Source organism: Hemicordylus capensis, chromosome 3 (assembly GCF_027244095.1).
Source record: "Hemicordylus capensis ecotype Gifberg chromosome 3, rHemCap1.1.pri, whole genome shotgun sequence".
NCBI lineage: Eukaryota > Metazoa > Chordata > Lepidosauria > Squamata > Cordylidae > Hemicordylus > Hemicordylus capensis.
In genome coordinates this window covers 120,330,908-120,356,208 of record NC_069659.1, presented here as the reverse complement: position 1 = coordinate 120,356,208, position 25,301 = coordinate 120,330,908, and the positions used below count along the sequence as shown (strand labels likewise).

General features: G+C 42.2%; 1 protein-coding gene across 3 annotated transcripts in view; it reads left to right on the top strand.

Annotated features, from left to right (window-relative positions):
- WWC3 (WWC family member 3) overlaps window positions 1–25,301 on the top strand; it is a 136,042-nt gene that overhangs the window by 41,295 nt on the left and 69,446 nt on the right. For all 3 annotated transcript variants that reach the window (XM_053308470.1, XM_053308471.1, XM_053308469.1), the window contains exons 3-6: window positions 3,582–3,785; window positions 17,018–17,094; window positions 19,300–19,379; window positions 19,806–19,935. In XM_053308470.1, coding sequence (XP_053164445.1) covers window positions 3,582–3,785; window positions 17,018–17,094; window positions 19,300–19,379; window positions 19,806–19,935 — 491 coding nt within the window. The remainder of the gene's footprint in view (window positions 1–3,581; window positions 3,786–17,017; window positions 17,095–19,299; window positions 19,380–19,805; window positions 19,936–25,301) is intronic.

Below are 25,301 nucleotides of genomic sequence, written 5' to 3'. Positions count from 1 at the left end.
ATCGCAAGGTCAAAGAGTCTTTCCATTGCTGTTTGTCCCCAGCAATCAGCAAGGGCAGATCCAAAACAGGACTGTGGTCACAACCAACGCCAGCCTCATGTGAAGGGCGCACTGCCAGGACCAATTAGCGCAAGGGGTTTGGTCAGAGACGGAACAGCTAGGAAGCATAAACTGGTTAGAGCTGCGAGCAGCCAACCTGACACTCAAGAATCTTCTTCCATTTCTATGAGGCAGTCATGTTTTGCTACGGACGGACAACATGACGACCAAGGCTTATATCAATCGCCAGGGGGGAAAGCAGTCGAAATTATTGATGGAGGAGACCAGCCTTTTCTCTTGGGCGGAGAAGTACCTACAGTCCATTACCGCAGAACCAGGGTGGATTTGATTTAAATCAAACTGATTTAAATCACGATTTAAATCACTAGCAGGGTGGATAAAAATCAAAAAAATCCAATTTAAATTTAAAAAAATCCGATTTTTTGATTTAAATCGGATTTTTGATTTAAATCGGATTTTTTTTAATTTAAATCGGATTTTTAGGATTTTTATCCACCATGCTAGTGATTTCAATCGTGATTTCAATCGTGATTTCAATCAGTTTGATTTAAATCAAATCCACCCTGCGCAGAACACCTCAGTAGTGTCAGCAACACACAAGCAGACTGGCTAAGTCGGCGGATAGTGGATCCGGCTGAATGGGCACTCCATCCCCAGGTTTTTCATCAGATATCCCAGCATCTGGGATGACCGGAGGTGGATCTGTTCGCAACTCATCTCAGCCACCAGGTCCCTCAGTTCTTCGCCAGGTTCCAGTCACCCCGGGCAGAAGCGATCAACGCCCTCATGGTTCCGTGGCCGAAAGATATATGCTTTCCCTCCTATCACCATCATAACCAAAGCCATCCACAAGGTGGTGGTGAAACAGGCAAGATTAATACTGGTGGCGCCTCATTGGCCCAGAAGACCATGGTAAGATGATCCGAATCAGTACAGGACACAATTATTGCATCCTGCCTTGACTCAGTGCGTCCACTACTACTCAGTACTACTACTACTACTCAGTGCAACTTGGGTGGCTTTTTCCCATTGATCCACCCATAGGCACTAGGATCCTTTGTCCACCTGAGTACCGGAGGTGTTGGCCTTCTTGCAAGCAGGAAGGGAACTTCATTTTCGGGCCAGTACACTGAAAAGACAAGTCTCCTCATTGGCCTCAGTCCTAAAAATTTCAGGACCGGGTTCGGCATCACCACACACATGCGCACACACACACTGCTCATTTTTGAGGGGGGCATCCAATCTGGCAACCTCTTAGGTCCAGAAATTTCCATCATAGAATTTGAACAGGGTACTCAGTGCCCTGACCCAGTCCCCATTCGAGCCTCTGACATCTATTAGTTTGAAGCTGCTCTCATTCAAAGCTCTCTTTTTAGTTGCAATCATATCGGCACGGAGGATTTCTGAGCTTGGAGTCCTTTCTGTACGCAAGGAGGTTATGTGTATTCCAACAGGATGCAGTGGTTTTGAAGTTAGACCCCACTTTCATCCCCAAGATCAACACAGTGTTCCATCGTTCCTAAGATGTGGTCCTTCCACCGTTCTGTCCGGGCCCTACACACCATAAGGAGAAACTTTGGCATAACATTGATGTTCACCGAGTCCTCAGTGTCTATATCAGACGTACCAGGGAAATGCGTAAGACCAATGCAATGTTCATCTCCTTCCAACCAGCTTCCGTATGGCGCAAAGCTTCTAAGGCTTCCCTGTCCAATCGGATTAGATCCTGTATACTTCTGGCCTATAGGGTGCTTAATCTTTCTACCCCAGAAGGGGTTGTTGCACATTTTAATCGCAGTGCAGCGGTATCCGCTGCCTTTTCGGCTCATGCTTCCTTATTGAACATTTGTAGGGCGGCTACATGGGTATCTATTACACCTTCCATTTGACACTATAAAACTTCCTCATTTGCAGCAGATCGGGTGGCTTTCGGCCATAGAGTGCTTCAGCAGGTTCTGTAAAACGTTCTCCCTCCCATTCTAGTCATCATGCTTGGGCATGTCCCAGCAATGAGGAGCTCCAGCACAGGGGAAAAAGGAACATTGGCCTTGCCGTGAAGGGTTCTTTTTCCCTGTGTCTGGAGCTCCTCATACCCACCCAGATGTATTATTATTATGAGATGGACAGACGATATTGGTGGAAATCAGGGTTGGTTTTAGTGGAGTCAGCTCTTAGTGTTAGCTCCTAACACTAGGGTTCCTAGTGTTAGCGCTGCCTATACCTGTTTCTTATCTCTTGTTCATGACTGTTATTATTATATATGTTACTATGCTTGTTGATTCAACTTTAGTGTCGTCTAGGCAATTCACTCTTTCTATAGTGCCACTCTTCGAGTCAGTCCTGGAACTGGGTTAAGGCACCCGCCAGTGGCAGGAAGCTAGCCTGACAAAAGAATTCCAGTCCTCTGTCGAGCATTCAATCTAGTCAACCCAGCAATGAGGAGCTCCAGACACAGGGAAAAAGAACCCACGGCAAGACCAGTGTTCCTTTCTCTGCTGGTGTAGGAAGGCACCCATTTACTTTGTTAAGAAGTGTGAAACGCAAGGTGCCTAGGTTACTATGTAAAGCACAAAGTCACTTTCAGATCACTGACGGATATCCTGACTAAGGCAGAGTTGACACACCAGGAAGACACAACTGTACTAGTTGGAGAGCTTAGCGCCACTGCAGGGGTGGGAAACTATTTTCGGTAATCTTTTCTGTTTTTAGAAGTGTCCTCTGCTCTGTGAGGGTCATGCACCCTCAGGTACATTCTGAGGGCACAGGGTACTTGCTGAGGCAGAAGAGATTGCCAAAAATCTCCATCTACCCCCCACGGGCACAGCAGCAGTGAGCAGCCTCTTGCTGCAAGGATGCAACCCCCACTGCATCGTTGCTACATTGGTCAGGTTGTCAGCCACTGGCTTGGGCACGTCATTGTCCCTCAATCTAACCCCTCATTCAGAGCTGCTGCTAACACTTCTGTGAAATCCTCAGCAGTAGGACTGTGCATGTTGGTAAAAGTCTGAATTCTGCTTCAGAGGAACTATGTCGCTCCCAGGCATCCCTGCGGATCCCAGCCACCCCATCCAAGTGTCTAGCTCGCTTTGTCACTCCCTGCTCATCCCGCAGATGCTCCCAAGAATCGCCACAGCCACCCGGTTTTCCCCATGCCAGTCCTGGGCAGCTTTTAACCTCTCCGCCTTCCTACTTGGGGCAGTTGCTCTGTGAGTAACTGCCTCCTTGTGGTGCGGCCTGGGAATTCTAGAGTGTAATTCCAATTCTTACCAACATGCACAATCCTACTCAGCAGTACGATGAAACACAAATGTAACAAACTACATTCCAATTAAAGGTTATTGTAGATATTGATGGTTGCTCATTTTTCTGGACATAGTAAATTGGTATTTGTCATGTAATTATTTTATACACACACACACACACACACACACACACACACACACACATATACACGCATACACACACACACACACACACACTTCACCATTTAGTATATTTCAATACTTTTTTTCCTTCTTCAGAACTGACCCAAATTGAGGACCCAAGAGAGCAGTGGAGAAGAGAGCAGGAGCGCATGTTAAAGGAATATTTAATTGTTGCCCAGGAAGCACTTAATGCCAAAAAGGAAATTTACCAAATTAAGCAGCAGCGTTTTGAACTAGCACAAGAAGAATACCAGCAGTTGCATAAAATGTGTGAGGATGACAGTCGCTCTTATGCCAGTTGTAAGTTTACCTTTTCTACCCAGATAATCTACATTTAAATTCTAGACTTTTGTACATGTCCTTAGCTGGATTACATGCTCAAAAATATGGTCCCTGCTCCAACAGCCTGGATTGTGGAGCCCTTCTTAAAAAGCCAACATTCCAGTCTTCAGGAGGAGAAGTGGAGGCCTGGATTTATTGCTGAAGTGGAGGAAGTTCCTAAAGATGATGACAAATTATTAATAAAGAGTTTATTAAACATTGCCCAATGCGTTTTGAGCTTGAGATACTCTTCTTCAGAGGCAACTATAAAAATAATGTATGGAGTACCATAAATTTTTGTGTGTGGTTTTTGTGTGTGTACACTTAAAAAAAAAATTTCATACATCGTTTTAATAGCTTCATCTGAAGAAGAGCAGCTTGTGCTTGAAATGCACCAAGCAATATTGAATAAACAATTAATTAATTAATTAATTAATAGCACCTCTGGGAACTTTCCCTGCTTGTGGTTTTGATTTTAGTGCTCTGTCATCCCCCCCCCATCCTGCCTCTTTCCTTTTTTTGGGTTGTGTGTGTGTGGATTTATTGCCCCTTCTTCCCTGTTAAACAACTGATGGTTGGCATTTTCATTTTTAAGAAGTTCTTTGTGCATGCTGAGAATTTGTTTTGATGTTTGTGTACAATGACTTAAGCTCTGTAACTCTTTCTTTCGTTCTTTCTGAACGTTTTTGTTGAAGCGATTGCAAATTTTGCTTTTGTAATTTAGAGTAGGTTCTAAAATCTAAATCTGATCTTGTAGATGTTTTCAAATATATTTTCATTCAGTGACAGTATTGTTTTAATAACCCTGTTTTTAACAATTTTTGTTTTTCATTGTAATAGAAGACTTACATTTTTGTCTGCCTATAGAATCTTGCAAAATCAAAGATCAAACTAGACTTTACATATAGGTTTGTGTAACATTCCCTCAACAATTATTTTTGTTTTTAACAAAAAGCACCCCAGAAGGCTTCTATAATACACGTTTGCTTTTCTTGATATTTACTTCAACTGATTCTCTTTTCCACTCTGCAAGTTAATTTCAGCTGAAAACCGTGGAGAGCATCCAGACTAAGTTAATCATGAATAAGTCCCATTGAAATTAAGTTAGTTTTGACTGAATTGTGTCCTTAATGTCAATCATGCTTAATTATGTCTAATAGTATGTATGCTGTTCTGTGTTTCTGTTGATTGATTGTTTTCTGTACCACCTGATATAGAAATCTCCAGGCGGTATGCAAATTATAACATAATATAAAACAATATAAATAAGTTAAAATTAAAACAGATAAAATCTCAATAAATGAAAACATATTAAAATTTAGATTTCAATTAAAAGTCTGGGAAAACATGTATGTCTTTAGGGTCCTCCTAAAAGCAAACAGAGTCACGTGTGTCCTTCACAAACCATTCTTCTAAGCTTTACAACACTACTTCACATGCAGGAGTATGACAACATCATATGCCATGTCATGTTTTGATTCTTGTTGTGGAATTCATTGACAGTCAGTGTTACTGATATTTTCTGTGGCTGGAGTGTAAGACTTGGGAATATCTTTAAAGGATTGTGCAAATGCAATGGGGCTTAAATTTGTTTCTGGCTTAACAGCAGAACATTCGCTCTTGTATCACGACATCCTTTCTAAATTCAAGGGATTTTAAACAGCAGATTGTGCTGCAATGTAATGGTGCCAAAAACAGCACAAGTCCAACTTGTATGGTTTGATATCCCACTTTGGATTGGGGCCACAGAATGCCTAATAAAAGAAAATTCAGACTATGGGTCTTCAACCTTGTGTGCTCACAAAATGAAAATTAAGGTCAGGAATTCAAGCATCAGACTAGGGCTGGGATCCAGAGAATTTGTATGTGTGTACAATGTGAAGTCTGAGTGTGTATGCTGTGCTGGGAAAAACAAAGAGAGAGAAATGCACACATGTAAAGCAGCTCTCTGATTAGTATCATTACAGAATGTAAGTGCTGTTTAAAAAGAAACTTTAAATGAGTTTTCATTCTTCATCCAAATCAAGTTCTGAAAAATATGTGAATCTAAAGAAGCGCAGCATGTTTAAAATGTTTTTCTAATGCCTTAAAAGCCTGTAGTATAGAATAAAATAGCGCTCCCATGGCTATCTTTGTTTTCCTCATGGTCATGTGCTTAGAATGTTTCAGTGTTGCTGTTGCAATGCCAGTTCAAGCCAATTTTCAATGAAAGTTAAATTCCTCCACAGATATAGATGGTACCAGAGATGACCAAAATAGAATAAGGGAAAAACAGTCCAGTTATAATTGTAGCTTTACAATATGAGTAATTCTGTTTATAAAATATTTTTCCATAGTTTTCAAAACTGTCGGTTATTCCCTGAGATGTTTTTTAAAAAGCAATTGCATGTTGTCTTGAACAAAGACATTTTTATTTATGTAGCATAAATTTAGAGAACCAAGGTCTTTGTCCTCCTTAATATGATTGTAACTCCTCAGCAACCTAGAAAAATAAACTGTTTTTAACAGAAGTCTTCAACATCTGCCTTGCTTTTGCTTGAAGTTTATCTACTTCAAAGCTGTAAGTCTAACTTGTTTTAAGACATCTGGAGCTGTCGGGATATTAGTTGATTTTCCTTAATGACTAAATTCTAAAAGGTATTTCTAACAAAACTGTCTTTGATTTGTGCTAAAGCGGTTTCATGTTTATATATTATTTTTGTTTGCACTGCAGTACTGAAGCTGTGGAAAGGTTGCTGATAATATATTGCTACCAGTAGTAAAGTTCTCTGGTGATCCATGTTCCCTTGCAACTGGGCTTCTGTGCCTGTGCAGTAGTCTTGCAGACAAATATCAAGCTCTGTGAGGAGCTTCCTGGCATTGTTGAGGTGCGCAAAACGTGCCTGTTAATTCCGACAAGAGGGCACCTTTCCCCTCAGTTCCTTCTTGTCGGCTGTGCTTGTCAAATTGCAGAGGTGTCCACTCTTCCCTCTCTCTCCCTCTGAATACATTGTTTTTTAAAAAAAATATTTGGCTTGATTAAAGACCATTTTTTGGAATACTTTTTGGATTTTCCTTTCGGTTTTGGTCATTTATACAGTTTGTTCGTTTTTTGACCCCAGACTAGTCTTTTGACTACTCTTTTGTCTTCTGGACACTGAAAAGACATTCAAACGCTGTAAGTCCTGCAGGGGTACCCTCCCGTCCTCTGACAGGCATGGTGAATGTTTGATTTGGGTTTTTTTTGGTGGGGGGGTGGATCATGATACTGACTCTTGCAAAGTTTGTCGTTCTCCAAACAGACACACTAGAGTAGAGAACTTCACCTCAGAGCCATGTTATGTGAAACTGAGCTCAGACTCCCAATCCTGATGCTGAATCAATTCAATGGAACTAACGCTAAATGGAATGGAGTAATACTCCAAATATTGAAGAACCCGTGCTACACCTTTCTTGTTGTTTTCTCCCAAAAAAATCACATTTTCTGAATCCAACTGGGAAGAAGGCAATATTTTCTTTCATTTTACAAGAAACAGAGACCTCACAGTATTGCAAAGGCAAGCAGCAAGCACGTGTAGCAAGGTGTTACAGCACTTTTTTCTCTAAAAGCTTCATCTTCCTATGTGGGGTTCTTCTCCTCCTCCTCCTCCTCAAATGTGGCCATTTGACTATCCCACTATGACATATGGGGAAAGAGGGCCTTTGCAAGCAGATAATGCTAGGAAAGACATTTAGTTGGTGACTACTTATATTTTCCACACCATTTAATATCTCTAGATTAATTGCAGGCAGCTTCCTAATCCTTTTGCAAACTTCACCCAAACACCTCCCTCCCACCCATTAGCAATTCAAGTTTGCAAAGTGTTAATTTACAAAGAAAATTGATAAAAGCTTGGTTCTTCTCAACTCTACGAAATGCAACTTGAATTTGTTAAAAAGGACACCCAATCATTTCCTCCCCCAGTCTCCATCCTCAGGGACAGTAATAGGGGAGATTACTGTCAAATAACAGACTACACAAAAGGCTGAGATTGCTGCATGTGGAGTTTCTTCTGAGTCTTAAAACACAGAAGCAACAGCAAGGGTAAGGACTGGTATGGGAGGGAAAATGGGTAAAACAAGAGGGAATGTGACAGACGCAAAGAGTAACAGTGGAAAGAGTGAGAGAGAAAGAACGAGGACAATGTGAGGGGTATAGGGATGCATTTAGAGAGGGGAGGAAAAGCAGACAAGAGAAAGCAAGAAAATCAGAAAAGAGCAGAGAAGTGGGGGAAAGGGTGGGTGGGAAGAGGGATTCTGAACTAGGAAGGAAAGATGAAATGGGATGAAATGAGGAAGAGAAAGGGGGAGGAGAGCCCAAAGAGGAGAGTGCTGTGAATGTAGCAATGGGATGTGCAGGAGAAGAGCAAGGGGTGGTGGTTAAGGTCCAAAGAAACGAAACAGCAACCAAAAATTGTGCCCCAAACTCTGACTCCAGAGGGGTCCCAAAAGGAAAAAGGGGCAGAGAAAGACAGAAGAGGAAAAACAGAGCTTACAGTAACACCAGAAATAGTAGTAGCAGTAGTACCAACTACTAAACATAAAAGAACAAACAAAGCCAAGTAAAAAGAGAAACAAGCAGGGAGGAGGATGAGAAGGGAGGAGGATGAGAAGGAAGGGGATGAAGAGGAGGAGAAAGTGAAGGGACGTGAACACAAGGGAGGTGAAAGCGAGACCTGAGGGTGGCTGCCAGGGGCTTATCTAGGGAAACAGTGCCTAGGGGAAGCACTGAAATTGCGCCCCTGTCCAAACATCTGACACCCATCTTTCAGATAACTGCTATGCTATGTTAATGCTATGCAAAGCACAGACATGATCTAGTTCCCACTCAAAAGGCTTACAGTTCTATCTGCAACCCCTCAAAGGCATAAAGGCATAAAAGAATTGCACACCTGAATGCCTGGTTTGACTTCTCTCTGCCATCCCACCCCCGTCTTTAGCATGCAACAGCAAATGAAGGCAGGGGTCGCGAGGGGGAAGGCACTGATTCTGAATGCATCTGTGCACACAGTGCCTTGATACTGCCACCCAGAACAAAATTCATTCCGCACAGAGATGAAAAAAACTAGAGGGACCACTCCTCCCCCAGCCCCCGCAACTTGTTCCAGTACTGCCACCCCCCGCCTTCCGGAACGTTAAAGGAGAGGAAAATGATGTTCTTTCAACTAGAACATGAGGACTTCTTTCCCCAAGGTATCACACATGGATCGGGTTGCAGCAGAGTAAGATCCCAAACAAAAAAGGAAACCATGGGGCATGTTGGGCTCTAATTCTTTTCCACCCTTGAGAGAAGAACTCATATTCAGAATCAATTTTTCTTCCTCTTGTCTAGCATTCAGGAATGGGGTCAGGGTGCTTAAAGAAACCAGTTCAGCAGGGATGCAGCAGAAGAATTACTGCCTCTTTTGCTTGCAATCAGATGCATTTTTACTGGAGCTGAGGAGGTTCCAACTTCACACACACACTTACCTGGGAGTTAGCCTCATAGGCCATAGTTAAGTTTTCTTCTGAGTTAAACACACACACACACACACACACACACACACTCAAGTTCAAGTCCCCTTGAAGTGAATGGGACCTATTTCAGAGAAAATATGCTGCAGCTTCAACTGCAAGAAAAAGAAGCAGATCTCCCACCCAGATCCACACCTGCCCTTCCTCTCGCAACTTCGTTTAAGTTTTTCTTTATTACAATCGCCTTTCTTCCTCCCCCCGCCCCTGTTGCCACCTCCATCCTTTTCACTTCAAACATCCATCGCCATGGCTAAAAAGCAGAGCATTGGGAAGAAGGAAATAATCTATATTATGTTTACCTCTCTCTGCTTCCCCCAAATGGTCTGCTTTACAGTAAAAGAAAACAGCTCACTTTCCATGCTGAAGGTGGAAGAAGCAAGGAATCTTGAGGCCTCTGAACCTAAGCTCAGCAGGGAGCTGCCACCCCTTCCCCGTTCTTGGCTGGAAGTAGCACGTGCGCCCATGGGCGCTACTTCCGGCCAGTTCTGACCAGAACGAACACCCCCCCACGCATGGGCTACTAGGAGCGCCCCCAGCAGCACTTGCCGATTATTTTCAAGCAGCGTTTGCTGCCTGAAAGCCTCTATTCCCCTTTCTCTTTCTCCAGAGAGGGAGAGAAAGGGAGAATAGATGCTTTCAGGGAGCAAGCCTGCCTGAAATGAGACCGAAGAGCTTGCTTGGGCTCTAAGGAACTCGAGGTCATGCCCCTTTTGTGTGTGATGTCACAAAGGGGTGTGGCCACATACAAGGAGGCGTGGCCTTGAGCTCCTTAAAGCCCAAGCGAGCTCTTCGGTCTCATTTCAGGCAGGCTTGCTGCCTGAAATCATCTATTCTCCCTTTCTCTCCCTCTCTGGAGGAAGAGAAAGGGGAATAGAGGCTTTCAAGCAGCAAACACTGCTTGAAAATAATCGGCGAGTGGTGCTCGCTCGGGGCGGGGGCTCCTGGGGATGGGGTGGGCACCGCACACACTCTCTGCAGGCTCGCAGCCAATGGGAGAGCGCCTGCCCGCCCTGGCTCAGAGTCACGCCTGCACGAGTGAGGGGGGTGAGGGCTGCAGCAGGCAGTGGTGAGCAGCAGAGGGCCCGCCGGGGATTTTCACAATAATAATAATATTTTTTTAAAAAATGTGGTGGTTGGGCGCAGGAATGGGGCATGGCAGGCACTTTGCACCCCCTGCAACTGGCTCCTAGGGCACGTGCCCTGCCTGCCCTACCCTGGTTACATGTCTGGTGGCTGCTGAACTGTTGCCTGCTGGTAGCTCCTACCTAGCATTCCCGTGCCATGCATGCTGAGACTGGCTGGCTGACAGGCAGCAGCACAGCCAGTCCTCACTTCCCCGCTGCTGCTTGGGACTCTGTGCTTGCAGGAGAGAGCTGATTTTTGCAAGTCAACACAGCGGAAGGGGAAAAGACAGCACTGGGGAAGGGGGGAAGGCATCAAATAAAGCAGCCATCCCAGCACAGGGGGAGACTGTGTGGCAGCTGGAATCAGCTGAGTGGGAGCTAGATTCCTGTGCTCGTGCACTCAGCTGCACAGAGGGAATACAGCTGGAGGGCCTGTATAGGGTGCAAGAGTAATCCTGCCCCTTCCCTTTTAAGCATCCTCCTCCAAACTCTCTTGTTATGGATTTCATTCTTAGCAGCAAATCGGGAAGGAAGCATTCTGCACTGGTTGATAAGGAGGATAGAAAGCCGGATGAGACGGGCAGAAGGTTTTACTAGGCCTCCTGTCTCTCCTTTGAAGATCGCAAATTATATGGCTTGTACGGCCAAATATCATCACTTCATCCAGGATGCTTTGAAGGCAGATTTACCTGATCTTCCAGACAGCTTTCTTGACAAATTCACCGCTCACAGACAGATGACACCATGGAGAAGTTGAAGAAGTCTCAGTTTACGGCCAAAACGGCCCTTAGCCGACTTTGTTCCCTTAGAGGTGCAAGCCCTATAATAAACAAAGATTTCAATTCAAGCAAAAGGATCAAAGGGACTTCAGATGCTCTTCCATGTTCTCCAAGAATCAGTGTCCCCGCCAGCCCCAACAGGCCAAACCTCAAGACCAGCCCAAGCAGCCCTTTTCACACTTCTGACCTGGTAGTAACTCTACTCCTGCTGCAGACTCCTAACCGCCTCGACCCTCCTTCCCTACTGGAATTTTTAAAAAAATCAGATGCATGGGTGTTGAGCATAGTCTCTTCAGGCGATGCCATTCAATTTAAGACTCTCCCTGTTTATACAGGTGTAAAATACACCCAACAAATCATCCTGGAGAGAATCTATCTATGTGGTCGCTAAGAATTGACACCGACTTGATGTCAGTCAATCAATCAAAATATGTCCACTCAACTCCTACTCTACTTTGAGGTACTTTCAGGTGCCCAAGAGTCACCTGTTCCTCTTGGGCACCTGAAAGTACCTCAAATAAAAACCGGTGCCTCGCAGTCTTTCCACAGCACCTCAGTTGTTTACTAAGTATATGAGTGCTATGATGGCTCACTTTCGCATGCTGGGTGTCTCCATATATCCCTATTTGGACAACTGGCTGATAACAAAGAAGTGCAAGGACTCTCTCTCTCCTTTCTCATGTCCATTACACTTTGACTGTCCTAACAGATTTGTGCTTAACTGTCAACTTGAAGACGTTGATCTTACAAATGCAGAGATGCATCCCATTCATATGTGCCATCCTGGATGTGAATTTGAAACGTGATTACCTTCCCGACGAAAGGAACTCTTCCATTGTCCACTTGATTTGTTTTTTTGCAGCAATCCCATTTTTGTCCATATTCCGAGCAAACCTGGACAAACAGAGCATGTGGCTGACTCTATCCTCTCATGTCCTCCACTCTACACTGGTGGACAGCTCTTCATTCCTTCTCTCAGGGCATCCCCTTTCACCTTCCATCCCCTTCAATCACCGTGACCACAGATGCCTCTCTATGAGGTTGGGGAGCCCACTGCTGTGATCTACACACTCAGGGCTGTTGGCCCTTCAGTAACAAGCTCTTCACATCAATTTTCATGAGCTTCTGGTGGTTTTCCTGGCTCTAAAGGCATTTCTCTCTCTCCTGAAAGATCATACTGTACAAGTCCACCTGGACAACACTACTGCCATGGCATACATAAATCATCAGGGTGTTATCCTCTCAGTCTCTCAACAACCTGGTGATTGAGCTGTGGGAGTGGTTACTGGTCAATCACATCTATCTGATTGTACATCAAGGGAGTTGAGAAAAAGCTGGTCGACTCATTAAGCAGGGATCTAGCTTTCCCATCCAACACAAATGGGAGCTGAACAACAATGTTCTCCATGACACTCTCCTGTGGGGCACACCTATTTGCATCCCTGACAAAACAAAAAGTGCCATCTTTTCTGCTCGAGGGCTGGAGCAGGAAGACGTCTGTTTCCTCCTTTTCTACTACTCAAAGGTGGCAAGCAAGATCTTCTAGGAAGGAACTCACTGCCTGTCTCCATGGTGGCCCAGACAGCAGTAGCTTCCTTCCTTACTACAGTTGTCCAAGGGACAGTTTCTTCACCTCCCACATCTTCATGACTTGCTCTCCATTGAGTCAGGTTGTGTTCTCCATCACAGTCTCAACCTTGCAGCTTGGAGGATAAATTATTAGATGAAATCCTCCTTAATAAATGGAAAAAATCCACCAGAAAATACATGTGCAAATACATTATGCAGTCTCAAAACACTTCGATCCTTTCTCTGATTCTAACAGCAAATCCTTCTATATCTGACATCTCTCAAACAGTTGGGACTTTTGAACACCTCCATCAAGGTACACTTTTCCGCTCTTTCCACCCCTCACCTCGGCTGGGATGGCCATTCAGTTTTTATGCATCCTGACTCTAAGAGGTTCCTTAAGGGCATTAACTTGTTTCCCTCTGTGCAGAAGCCTTTCAAGCCTTAGAATTTAACCCTCATACTCTACCCGACTGAGCTCCCGTTCGAACCTCTTCTTTCCTCCATCTTTACGGACTCTCTCTCTCTCTAAAGACCACCTTCCTTACAGCTATCACAGGTCAGTGAACTCTCTGCTTTATGGGCTGATTTGCCTTATACCAAATTCTACCCTGACAGAGTGGTCCCAACCCATCGTTCTGTTCCAAGGTGATTTCTGACTTTCATCTTGACCAAGATATTATCCTGCTGACTTTCTTTCTCAACCCATTGACATGCTTGGAAAAGTCTATGCACTCTTAGCCTTCCGAGATCGCTCATCTACTATTTGGACCATACTAAGTCTTTCCGTAAATCCAATAATCTGTTCATTTCCTATAGAGGGGGTAACCAGAGACGCCCCATCTGATGCCAAAGATTCTCTTGCTTGTTGACCTTAACTGCTCCTGCTACAGACAGGGCCCTGCTAAGGTTAGGGCTCATTCCACTAGAGCCATGGCTACTTCTGCTGCCCATATGTCATGACAGATACCTGCAGGGCAGCTACCTGGTCTTCAGACTTACCTTTTGTGAGACACGATGCAGTGGATCTCTGCTCAGCTGCTGAGGCTGACTTCGGTCCAGCGGTACTGAAAAAAGTATTATAACTACGGCTAGCACCCACCTCCATCTTGGGAGCTTGTTAATCACCTCATTGTGAGGGAACATGGATCAGCACAGGAATAAACAAGTTGCTTACCTGTAACAGGTGATCTTTCTGGTGATCCGTGTTCACTCACAACACATGCCTGGCCTTCCCCACTGCTAGTGCTTTCCACAAGTATTAATGTCTCACCTTTTATTTGGCTCTCATCGGACCATCTTTCTGGCTCATCGCAGCGGCCACTTCAGGAACTGAAAGGAAAGGCGCTCTCCCACTGGAATTAACAGATATGTCTTGCGCACCTCAGCAATGTGCCTTGTGCGCCCCTCAGCAGTGTGTCTCAGAGTGCCTCATGGAGCTTGATATTCCTTCACAGGACTACTGTGCAGACTCATAAGTCCAGTTGTGAGTGAACATGGATCTCCAGAGATCCATTATAGATAAGAAAGCTATTTTTCTCTGAACTTCCATATGCCAAAGCACATTAAATAGCTTCTTAAAGCACATCATTCTTCTCTTTAATCTAGGCTGTAGCTGCCACATGGTTGCTCTGTTAAGAACAGAAAGTTGTGTGCCCTTCCGATTTGTAGATTACAGGAAAGATGTCCATAAACTAATATTAATCTAAGAAATTAAATTGTAAAATGTGCCATAAAAATAGGTGTACATATCTGGCTCAGAGTTTGATTCTGAAGAAACTGAAATGTTGTAGCTTACTCAGTAATCAGTTAAGACCTTGAGGCATAAGAACAGTCATAATGGGTGTAGTCCAGAGTATGTTTGTGGAGATGATCATCAAGATTTAAGTAGCTCATAGTATGCTCTCCCTGTTTATTCCATGGGCATGTAAGTATTAGCTTAGCTTTATCTAGACTGAATACTTTGCCTCTGAAGATTTAAGTTTAAAAACACACTCAACAGATCCAATAACCAATGGTATAACATTACTTGCTAACTTGGCAAAGAGGCACCTTTTAATGTGGTGATTCTTTTTATTTAGCAGGGGTAGAGTAACTGGCCCTATCAACTTCCAGCACAGTACCTCCAGTGACTGTTGCTGGTGTTTATCTTATGTTTCTTTTCAATTGTGAGCCCTTTGGGAACAGGGATCCCTCTTATTTATCCATTATTTCTCTGTGTAAACTGCCCTGAGCCATTTTTGGAAGGGTGGTATAGAAATTGAATAAATAATAACAGACATAATTAGGGTATAATATGAAAATTATATTTCCAGTAAATCATTTGTAAATGGTGATCACAGATAATTGTATAAAACTAAAAATGCACATTTTGTCCTATATTGGTCAGAGTGACAATAGAAAATATTAAATTTTAATTTAACATGGCAACCATTTGTGCAGTACAATTTGGTACTAGGTTTGTTACCACACCCCAAGTTTTTTTATTCTAATAAGGTCTTAATTTTTTTTAACTTGGGGTATAAATATAATATTAATTAATTATCATCAGGCAGGAAGATATACTGTCGTGAACTAAGTTTTGTATAAGATGTAATCCAAGTTGATCTAAAAGCAAAATAGTGAGGTGTGTGTAGTTTGTTGGGGTTCTTTTGGTGTTGGTTAATTTTATATAAGTTCTTGTTTTAGTAATGATTAAATATAATTCAAGAAAGAAAATATTAATAATATAATATTTTCTGTTATCAGTTTGACCAATATAGTATGTGATTTAGTTTTATACATTTATCTGTGATCATTTACAAATTATTTATTGGAATTATAATTTTCATATTATATTCTAAAGTATGTGTGTTATATTGTATCATTGGATATCAACTCTGTTGTGTGTGTGTGTTTTTAGGTTTACATATTGGATCCATATATGTTGGTTTTTTTGTTGTGATATCTTAAGTTTGACATGTCAGACACCAAAATGAGTTACTGGTGGACTTTTGGTGAGCCCAAGTTTGTGTCTGAGGAGCTGTTCACATCATTATTTCGCAGAAAAATATCACTATAAAAGTAACTTTTTCCTTAATTGTCATACGATAAAACTGCCCTGTTAAAAATGCACCCATTTGTTAAAATTACAAGGTACTGTGGCTCTATACTATATGTCTTTAAAAAAAACATATTCTGATTTTAACAAGCCACTCATCAGAAAAGTTGTATACTGCACACTGTACAGCAGTTTAAGAGCTGACTACACAATGTGTTAATGTGAACTTCTGGAATACAATAAAGGCAAAAGCACTTCTACTTGTCCAAGCAGGGACGCTCCCACATTCCTTTTCCCTGGTGCAGCACACCCTGCCCCCAACATATCCACAACATATCCTATGCCATTCCAAAGGTTTTCCCCATTCTTAAGAAGCAGATTTTGAGGTGGTGCCAGGGATTGATGAGGGAGGTGGGAAAGGCCCATGCTGTGAGTGGCACTCTGTTCATGGAAGTCAGGATCCAAGGTTATCTTGGGGTGGGGTGGGGTGTGGATGGACTCCTATCATCATTCTCATCATCATCTATATTTTTAACGGGTTTAACATAATTTTGTATTTTATTAATTTTCTCAAGTTGTTTGTAAGTAATACCTAGTTAAGCTACTGTGTATTTGCTCGTAGCAGTTCATAAATAGTTTTGTTTTATTAAAAATAGGGTTAAAGTGTTTTGAGTTCAAGATATTTTATTTTCATAACTAAGCTGGCTAATGGATCTTGAGGTTTCCAAAGTACTGTTTATAAGAAAACAAATTACTTTGAACTGGTTTGCTTATCTCAAGGTAAATACAACTTGGAAACCTTTTTCCTTGGCTAAAATATAAAATGCTGTTTTGAAATTCTCATTTGGCTTCTTGGAGAAGTTTTCAGATGGTTTGTCCTGTTGAACAGTTCATATTGCTTTTAGTTCAACTAATGCTTTGAGATGGAAAACTTGTTTCTGTGCTGCTATGTTAGCTGCAGCAGAATAAGAGATTACTGTATGAATACAAAGAAATTAATGTATCTCTATGTATGTGGCACATAAATACTATGCACCATATAGAAATAGTGGTACATCAAATCAAGCTGTTAACAAAGCAAGACAAAAATGTGCTTACTCTATTATTTATTGCCCTTTGTGAACTTTTAAAAACTTGTTTAACTTAAAATGTTTTGCTTTTGTTCAGCATTCTCTGGATTTTCAGCCAATACCAAATATGACCCGTGTCAGATTAAAGCAGAAATAGCAAGTCGGCGTGATAGAGTAAGTACTCTGTGTTGAAAATTGTTCCTAACACCCGCTTCCCCCCACCCCTCCACCCAAGTATTCCTTTTTTGTACAGAGTTTACATATGGTGGTAGCTCTGGAAAGGCTTGCATTTCAATCCATTGACTTCAATCCATGGAAAAATGATCCTGTGTAGCTATCGAAACGATTGGTACAAATGTTCCATGGTTTTTAAAAAACAGAATTATAAGTTTTGAAAGATATTTGTTGAGGTATATGATATAATCAGTGAGAATTTATTCTTTTTAAATAAATTTATTCACCAGTAGCAAATGATGTTTCTTTTTCTGCCATTGTGTGCTACATGACTGCCAGATTGTGCTGTCCATATATACTTTAGCCTAGCCTGCAGTATTCCCGAGACATTGGGATGAAGCAAAGTGAAGACATTCTCATAATTAATATGTAGAACTACTCAGTCTAACTGTGCTTGTATAATTATTCCTATTAACATACACATGTGGTATGTTCATATGCTGTATTGGACTAACCTCAGTAGTGGTGGTAGCATTGTTCTTATTGACTATATTAATCAATTTATAGTGAGTAATAAAAATGTACAAATTAGAATTGACAAGATACTATCAAATATAAAGCATTGTTAAGCACTACAAATATATCGGGAAAAGGAGAGAGAATTGTTACCAACATTTCAATTAATCTAGTTCATGAAATACATACTTTTGTGGGGTAATTGCATCTGTGTTTAGTGACTACTGTATTTTTTCTGTGTGAGCAGTTCTGAAAGCATTTAATTACTGTATTTATTCCTGCTTGCTTTATTTGTAATATACTATTTGCAAGACGTCACAGGAAGATATACTTTTAGAATTTTAATAATAATGTGATAGTAGAATATATATTCAATTATAAGCATATGCTATTTATTGTATTTATAGCACTGTACAGTGAATAACTTTGCAATAATTCTGTAAAATAGGCTAGGCTGAAACACAGTGACTTGCCCAGGGCAGTAGTTTAGTTACCCACACTCAAACCCAATGTGGTATCACACCATGCTGGCCCCCAGGTGCATTGTTATCCGTTAGCTTTTTGAGTCTGGCCATGTTTTCTACTGTTACCTTGGACACCTTCTTTCCTTTTGCTATTAAATCAACACAATTTAATCTTTCAAATACTTATCAAACCCATTTCATCTATATTCCTAAACCACCCCAGCTACTTCTTTAACTTGTAGAAATTGTGGACTCTCCTTATCTCATCCTTTGTCTTAAGTTGTCTGTAGTGCCTTTGCCTGTTCGCATGGGACAAAAAAAATGGAAAGTGTGCTAAACGAATGCAGGAGCTTTCTGCTTTTGCTTAAGCATTCTGGAACAAATGTATTGTGAGATGTGCCCAGGAGTCTGAAATAGGTCCATCTGAAGTGATGCACTAAGCGTAGGATTTACACTGCTGGTAAAGCTTGCAGGCAAAGACGATATTGTTTCTATATTGGCACTAAACAAAAGCTGTAATAGTTTTATAGCAAGAAATACATATCCACCATGGCTGCTGCTTGTGGGAATTTAGAGGAAGCAACTACTAGGAACTGGCACAATGGTCACAAAAAAGTTGGTGTTCCAGTAGTGATTGCTCTTAGTACAAACCTTAGGAATCGCTGCACTAGAAACAGCATGATGCCATTATGTTGTTTGTGTGATATCTATCTATCTATCTATCTATCTATCTATCTATCTATCTATCTATCTATCTATCACATTTTTAGAGACTGGTTTAGTGGCATTTTATAAAAGATTTTTCCATCCAGTTTTTCACTATAGTCTCAACTGAAGCAATTGCAAAACTTTTTTTACCTGAATGTTATTATGCCATCATAATAAAAACATATTAAAACAGCAACATGGATTGAATATAGTCTGTGCAATTTTTATTAAATAGTTTCAATTTACTTTAACCCTTACAGAAAATTGACTCCAGTTATGTCTGGAGTCGACTCCAGTTATGTCTGGAGTCGATGACATAACTGGTTATGTCTCCAGTTATGTGTTAATGAAACTGGAAATTATGGTGGGTGGCAAATCTAGCCTTACTTAGTCTAGGAATGGAAGAGGCTTTACTGAATAATGAAATGGCAAAAGGAACATCTATTAATGTTTAATTGTAGCCATTTAGTTTTCTGTGGTCGCTTATTTTTACCCTGACTTTTTTTTTGGTCTCAAGCTTTCTAGATTAAAGCGAGAATTGACACAGATTAAGCAAGAGCTACAGTACAAAGAGAAAGGAGTGGAGACGCTACAAGAGTGAGTTGAAAAATAGTAGGATTGGAGTAGTGTTCTGTCTATTGTTTGTTAGTATAAATAGTAACCACGCTTTGCATGTTGGTAAAAAAAATGTTAAAGTAGTTTATTGGTGTTTATCTCTTATTCCCTGGACTTTAAATAATAGTAAAACTTCCTATGCGGGTTTTTGCATAGCGCACCATTGGCATAGGATATAATCTCCAACTGCTCCTCATGGAACAATCCCTGTAGGGCCTAATAGCTTTCCGCTTCTTCTTTGGCACATGTGCATTGCATCCTCTGGCCATCACCTGGAATGGGAGATTCCTATGCTTCCTGTTTCTTTGTCTAGTCCTTCCTTTCCCCTTTCCAACCATAGCTCCAGCGCTTTTTCAAACTTGGATATTACCAAAACTTAGTAAACTATGGTGTGTGTTTATGTAATAGGATTGATCGTAAAATGTCAAATGCCCATATGAATTATAAGTTGGACGAAGCTCAAGCAATAATGAATGAGCTGCGGACTATCAGGAAGGCTATCTGTATGGGTGAGAGAGAGAGGCAAGATCTGATGCAGGTGAGAAGCTTTTTCTTAGTTAATAGTAACATTTGTTTTATTAAGGGATGGCAATTTACACCAGTTGTCACTTTCGTATATGTGATTTCTTATCTGACCAGGAATGTATGTTTCATGGAACAATTTATTGCTTTAATAATGTTTTGAAGCAAGAAACTGTATAATTTGTTTATCTCAGTATAATATGTTTGATCACATAAATATTTTTAACTGAATCCTTTTCTTCACTATGTGTCTTGGAAATGCACTTAATGGACTGATTTGAATGTAATGTGGAGCCAAGGTTAAATCTTGGCTTTGCACAATGTTCCTGAGCTTGGGAGAACACACTCTGCCCCCACTTTGCATGTAAGCCTCAGAAGAATTCTACTTTTGATTCTGGTTAGAATAAACTAGGATTGCTCAAACCAAGCAATCATGGCTTACTCTAGCCAGAGTTCCAAAATAAAGCAGAATCATTTTATGTGAGAAATTATCTGTTTTAACTAATCATTCTCATCCACTAATTCATTTTAAGTTTCATGTACCCTTTGATGTTCAGACTTGAAATATATGAATAGTTTTATTTATTTATATTTACATTTATATCCTGCTCTTACTCCAAGGAGTCCAGAGTGTTGTATGTGGTGGTTTATTCTCACAACAACCCTGTGAAGTATGCTAGGCTTATACAAGTTACTGGTCTGGAGTTATTCAGTTTCATGGCTGAAGTGGGATTTGAATTCAGGTCTCCCTAGTTCTCCTAGTTCTGTAAATTGGATTGAGAAGTTTAGGTGATCATGCAAATTCATTGTTAAAATAAGTGAAGGATATATTTTTACTGTTTTAGCTGTAGGAGGAAAATGATTCACAGTTATGGATAGTCAGAATGGTAAATATAGTAAATCGGGAAAGTTTTCCTAGAAGAAGGAAATCATAACCACCTTGTAATTGTGCCCATTGTAAGGGATGGTCCTGGCTTAGATGGACATGACTCATTCTTGTGTGGGTGTTCAGAAAACTGTAGCTGTTGTAAAATTTGATGGCAATTGGGTTAGCATGGTAGGTGAGAGGAATTTTGAGACATGGCAGGAAGGGTTAGGCAGGTCAAATTTAGGCTGTGCTTCTTACAATAATGTTAAGTGCCTAGTGTATCACTGTGAAATAATTATTTTTATAAAGGCTTGCAATAAGTTCAAACTATTTGAGACTTTTTCTAATTAAGATGCTTAGGAGCGTCTGTGGTTCTTATTATAACTTTATATTGTTGACATACATAGATTTGACTTACGAAATATTACTTCATTGCAGTAAAATAAGAAAGATTAATGAGAAAGTTGTAATAAAAGGTTTGTTTATTTATTTATTTAATACATTTCTGTACTGCCCAAAATGCAAGTACCCTGGGCAGTTTACAAAACAATAAAAACCGCCAATAAAAGATTAAAACATTTCAACAATTAAAATTAAAAAGTTAAAACTATTAAAACACAATTAAAACAAAACAGTATCTAATTAAAAGCCTGGGTGAACAGATGCGTCTTGACTGCCCTTTTAAAAGTTGTAAGAGATGGGGAGGCTCTTATTTATTTATTTATTTATTTTTGCATTTATATACCGCCTTTCGTTAAAAAGATAACCCCAAGGCGGTTTACAAAAGTTAAAAACATACAATAAAAAGACAATAAAAACATCATGTTAAAAGTATAAAAACATATAAAAACAGTCATAAAAACAATACAACAAATACAACAAATAATTTCAGCAGGAAGTGTGTTCTAAAGCCTCGGGGCAGCAATGGAGAAGGCCTGTCCCCGAGTAGCCACCAGACAAGCCGGTGGCAACTGCAGATGAACCTTTCCAGTTGATCTTAGTGGGCTGTGTGGTTCATAGTAAAGAAGACGTTATCTTAAATACCCAGGGCCCAAGCTGTTTAGGGCTTTATAGATTATAACCAAAACTTTGTACTCTCACCCGAAACTTACCGGCTGCCAGTGTAGATGTTTTAAGATAGGAGTGATATGGTCTCTCCAAGATGACCCAGAGACCAATCTGGTCGCCACATTCTGGACTAACTGCAGTTTCCAGACTATGTGTAAAGGCACTCCCACATAGAGAGCATTGCAGTAGTCAAGTCTGGAGGTGACCAGCAGATGTACTACTGTTCTGAGGTCATTTATCTCAAGAAATGGACGCAGCTGGCATATCAGCCGAAGCTGATAAAAGGCACCTCTGGCCACTGCCCCAATCTGGGACACCAGGGAGAGTTTTGTGTCCAGAAGCCCCCCCAAACTGCATACCTGTTCCTTCTGGGGAAGTATGACCCCATCCAGAACAGGCAGATCAAAATCATTTCCCGAGTTCTGACCCTGCACAATAGAATCTCTGTCTTATCTGGATTCAGCCTCAGTTTGTTACCTCTCATCCAGCCTATCACTGCCTCCAGGCAGGCATTTAGGGAGGTTATGCCTTCTCCTGATGACATTGACATGGAGAAATAGATTTGGGTGTCATCACCATACTGGTAACACCCTGCACCAAATCTCCTGATGATCTCTCCCAGCGGTTTCATGTAGATGTTAAACAATGAGGGACACCATAACAAAGTTCAGTCTTTGAAGAACAACAGTCCCCGAGAGACACCATCTGGAATCTGCCCGAGAGATAAGAGTGGAGCCACTGCAAAGCAGTGCTTCCCACCCCCAACCCCCTCAGACGCTCCAGAAGGATACTATGGTCAATTGTATTGAAAGCCTTCGAGAAGTCCAAAAGGACCAACCGAGTCACACTTCCTCTGTCAATTCCCAATTGGAGATCATGCATCAGGCCGACCAAGGCAGCCTCCACCCCATAGCCCACCCAAAAGCCGGTCTGAAATGGGTCTAGATAATCAGTTTCATCCAAGACTGCCTGGAGTTGGGAGGCTACCACCCTCTCAATTACCTTGCCCATCCACGGAAGGTTGGAGGCAGGCCTATAGTTGCTCAAAAACTGACTAAACTGGTAAAGCCTGGATTTTGTGCTGTGAATAGGGCAATTCACAAACTGTTTACAGTGAAGTTATTCTATCAAAGTCACCTGTAGAATTTTTTAGAGAACCATCCATTCTGTTTCTATGGTGTGACATTGCCATACTATGACAGGGCGGGGGAGTGCTCTCATTTTTCTATACTTTACAATTTGATTAAGATGCATTGCTGACATCCTGTCTAATGAGTGTGCAGATAAGAAGCAACTGTGGGGACACATGAGGAGCGCTCCCCTTGTCTCCCTCCACATGTGTTGCTGAAGAACTATTAGAGTTCTTAATGCTCCTCATGCTCTTGAAGCACTTTGTAAGATTGGAAACACTTGGCAAGGGCCAGGGTGTTTCTGATCAAACATGGTGCTTCTGCAGTGCTTGGAGCATTCTGAACTCGAATGACTCATGTGCCACAGCCCATAATAAGGGGTACTGGGGAAGTTGCACAAGGACTCTGTGTATCCCTGAAGTTCCTCCTTAGCCTCATGCTTTGTTAGGATGGCAGCTAGTGTAATGGTATAGCTTATAGTCTTAGGGGGTAAAAACATATTAACCACAAGCTGTGTATTTATATCGTAAGCAACACATATTTTAATGTCCATAGCTTTTCACATCTCATCAAGACCAGGGTTTTGAACCTTTCTCCACAGTTGCCAGTTCAGTTCTGGACTATTTTATTAATTCTTCTGAATTAATCCCTAAATGGTCTGGAACCAGCCTTCCACAAGGAGTGCCTCTCAGAATATGTGCCTGCCAGAATTTGATTGGCTTTGAAGATCCTGTTCTTGGTGCCTCTGACAGACACTCATATAGTGGCTTTGAGAACGGGCCTTTTCATTCCACAACTTTGGAATGCCTTTGTCAGGAAGATTTTAGGCCCCTTACTTGGTTGCCTCAGGACACCTTTTCTGTAAAGCTTTTAGTAACATATTGTTTTAACCCTTTGGAGCAGGATTATGGGTCTTTTAGTGCTGATGTTTTACTGTAGAAATTGTATTATTGTTTATTTAATAGCACAGATTTCAACAAATTTCTTTTGGCTCTGGGAGCCACCCCAAAAACTTCGGAGCAAGAGTAGCCTTTGCTCCATTTGCGGGGACAGACTCACAGCTAGCTCCCGGCAATGGTCTCCATGAGCAGCATCTTCTGTTCCAGCGGGGGAGTGGGGTAGGGGCGGACTCCCTGCCTTGCTTGCTCACTCCTCCTCTGTGTCACATCTGTCTGGCTCAGGCAGGCGATGGACTGGCACAATCAGGATGAGGAGTGAGCAAGCAAAGCAGAGGTGAGTTATATCCTCTTCATCCTGGTCACACCTCTCTGGCTCAGTCAGGTGATGGGCCAATGAGACCAGTAGGAGGAGGGGGCAACTTGCCCCCTTTGCTTGTTCTGTTCTCTTCCTGGTTGCATTGGTTCATTGCCTTCCTGAGTTAGAATGCATTCAGGAAGAGAAATGAGTGAACAAGGCGAGGGTGGGTTGCTCCCCCCTCCTCCTAGTTGCATCCATCTGCCTTGGACAGGTGATGGAATGTGACCAGGAGAAGTCAGGAACAACCTGCGTGCTTCTTCCTAGTCATGCTGGTTCATTGCCTGTCTCTGGCATTGCACTTTTAATTTCTAAGAGCTGTCAAAAACTGGCACCTAGCAATTGTTGAACCCTAAGATAACTTTAAATATAAATATAGTATAAACATTAAGTATAAATGTAAATAACAAAGATTAAGTATCCTTATCTATAAAACGCTTGTTTTAGACACACCAAGCGTGTGTCCGTGCCTCCCTGGCCTCTTCTGGGCATGCGCGAAGCGCATGGCCAGAAGAGGCCAGGGAGCCAGGACCGCCAGCACCCGGCGGCCATCTTGGGCAGCCAGAAGCGGCCGCCCCGAAGAAGCCGGGTAAGCGGCGGCGGGGGACACTGGCCGAGGCGGCGGCAAAGCCGCCGCCTCGGCCAGAGGAGACGGCGCGGCCAAGGAGGCGGCAGAGCCATGGCCGAGGCCTGGCCGTGCTGCCGCTTAACCGGCTTCTTCGGGGCGGCCGCTTCTGGCCGCCCAGGATGGCCGCCGGACGAGGCGGCGGAGAAGAATGCGGCGGTGGGCCCGGGCGGTGGTGGGTGGCGGGCCCGGCCGGAGCCGCGGGCGGCGGTGAGTGGCGGACCCGGCCAGAGCCGCGGGCGGGAGGGGTAATGGCGGCGGTGGTCTGGAGCGCAGAGCTCCCCTAGCGCCCGTTATCCAACGGGCTACAAAACCACTAGTATAAAATAAAAAATGTTATTACATTGATCATTGTGTATGTTTGAAATGGCTTGTTGGCTGCCTTGGACTTCTCGGAAAGGCAGGATATAAATAAAATAGAGATTCCTTAACTGATC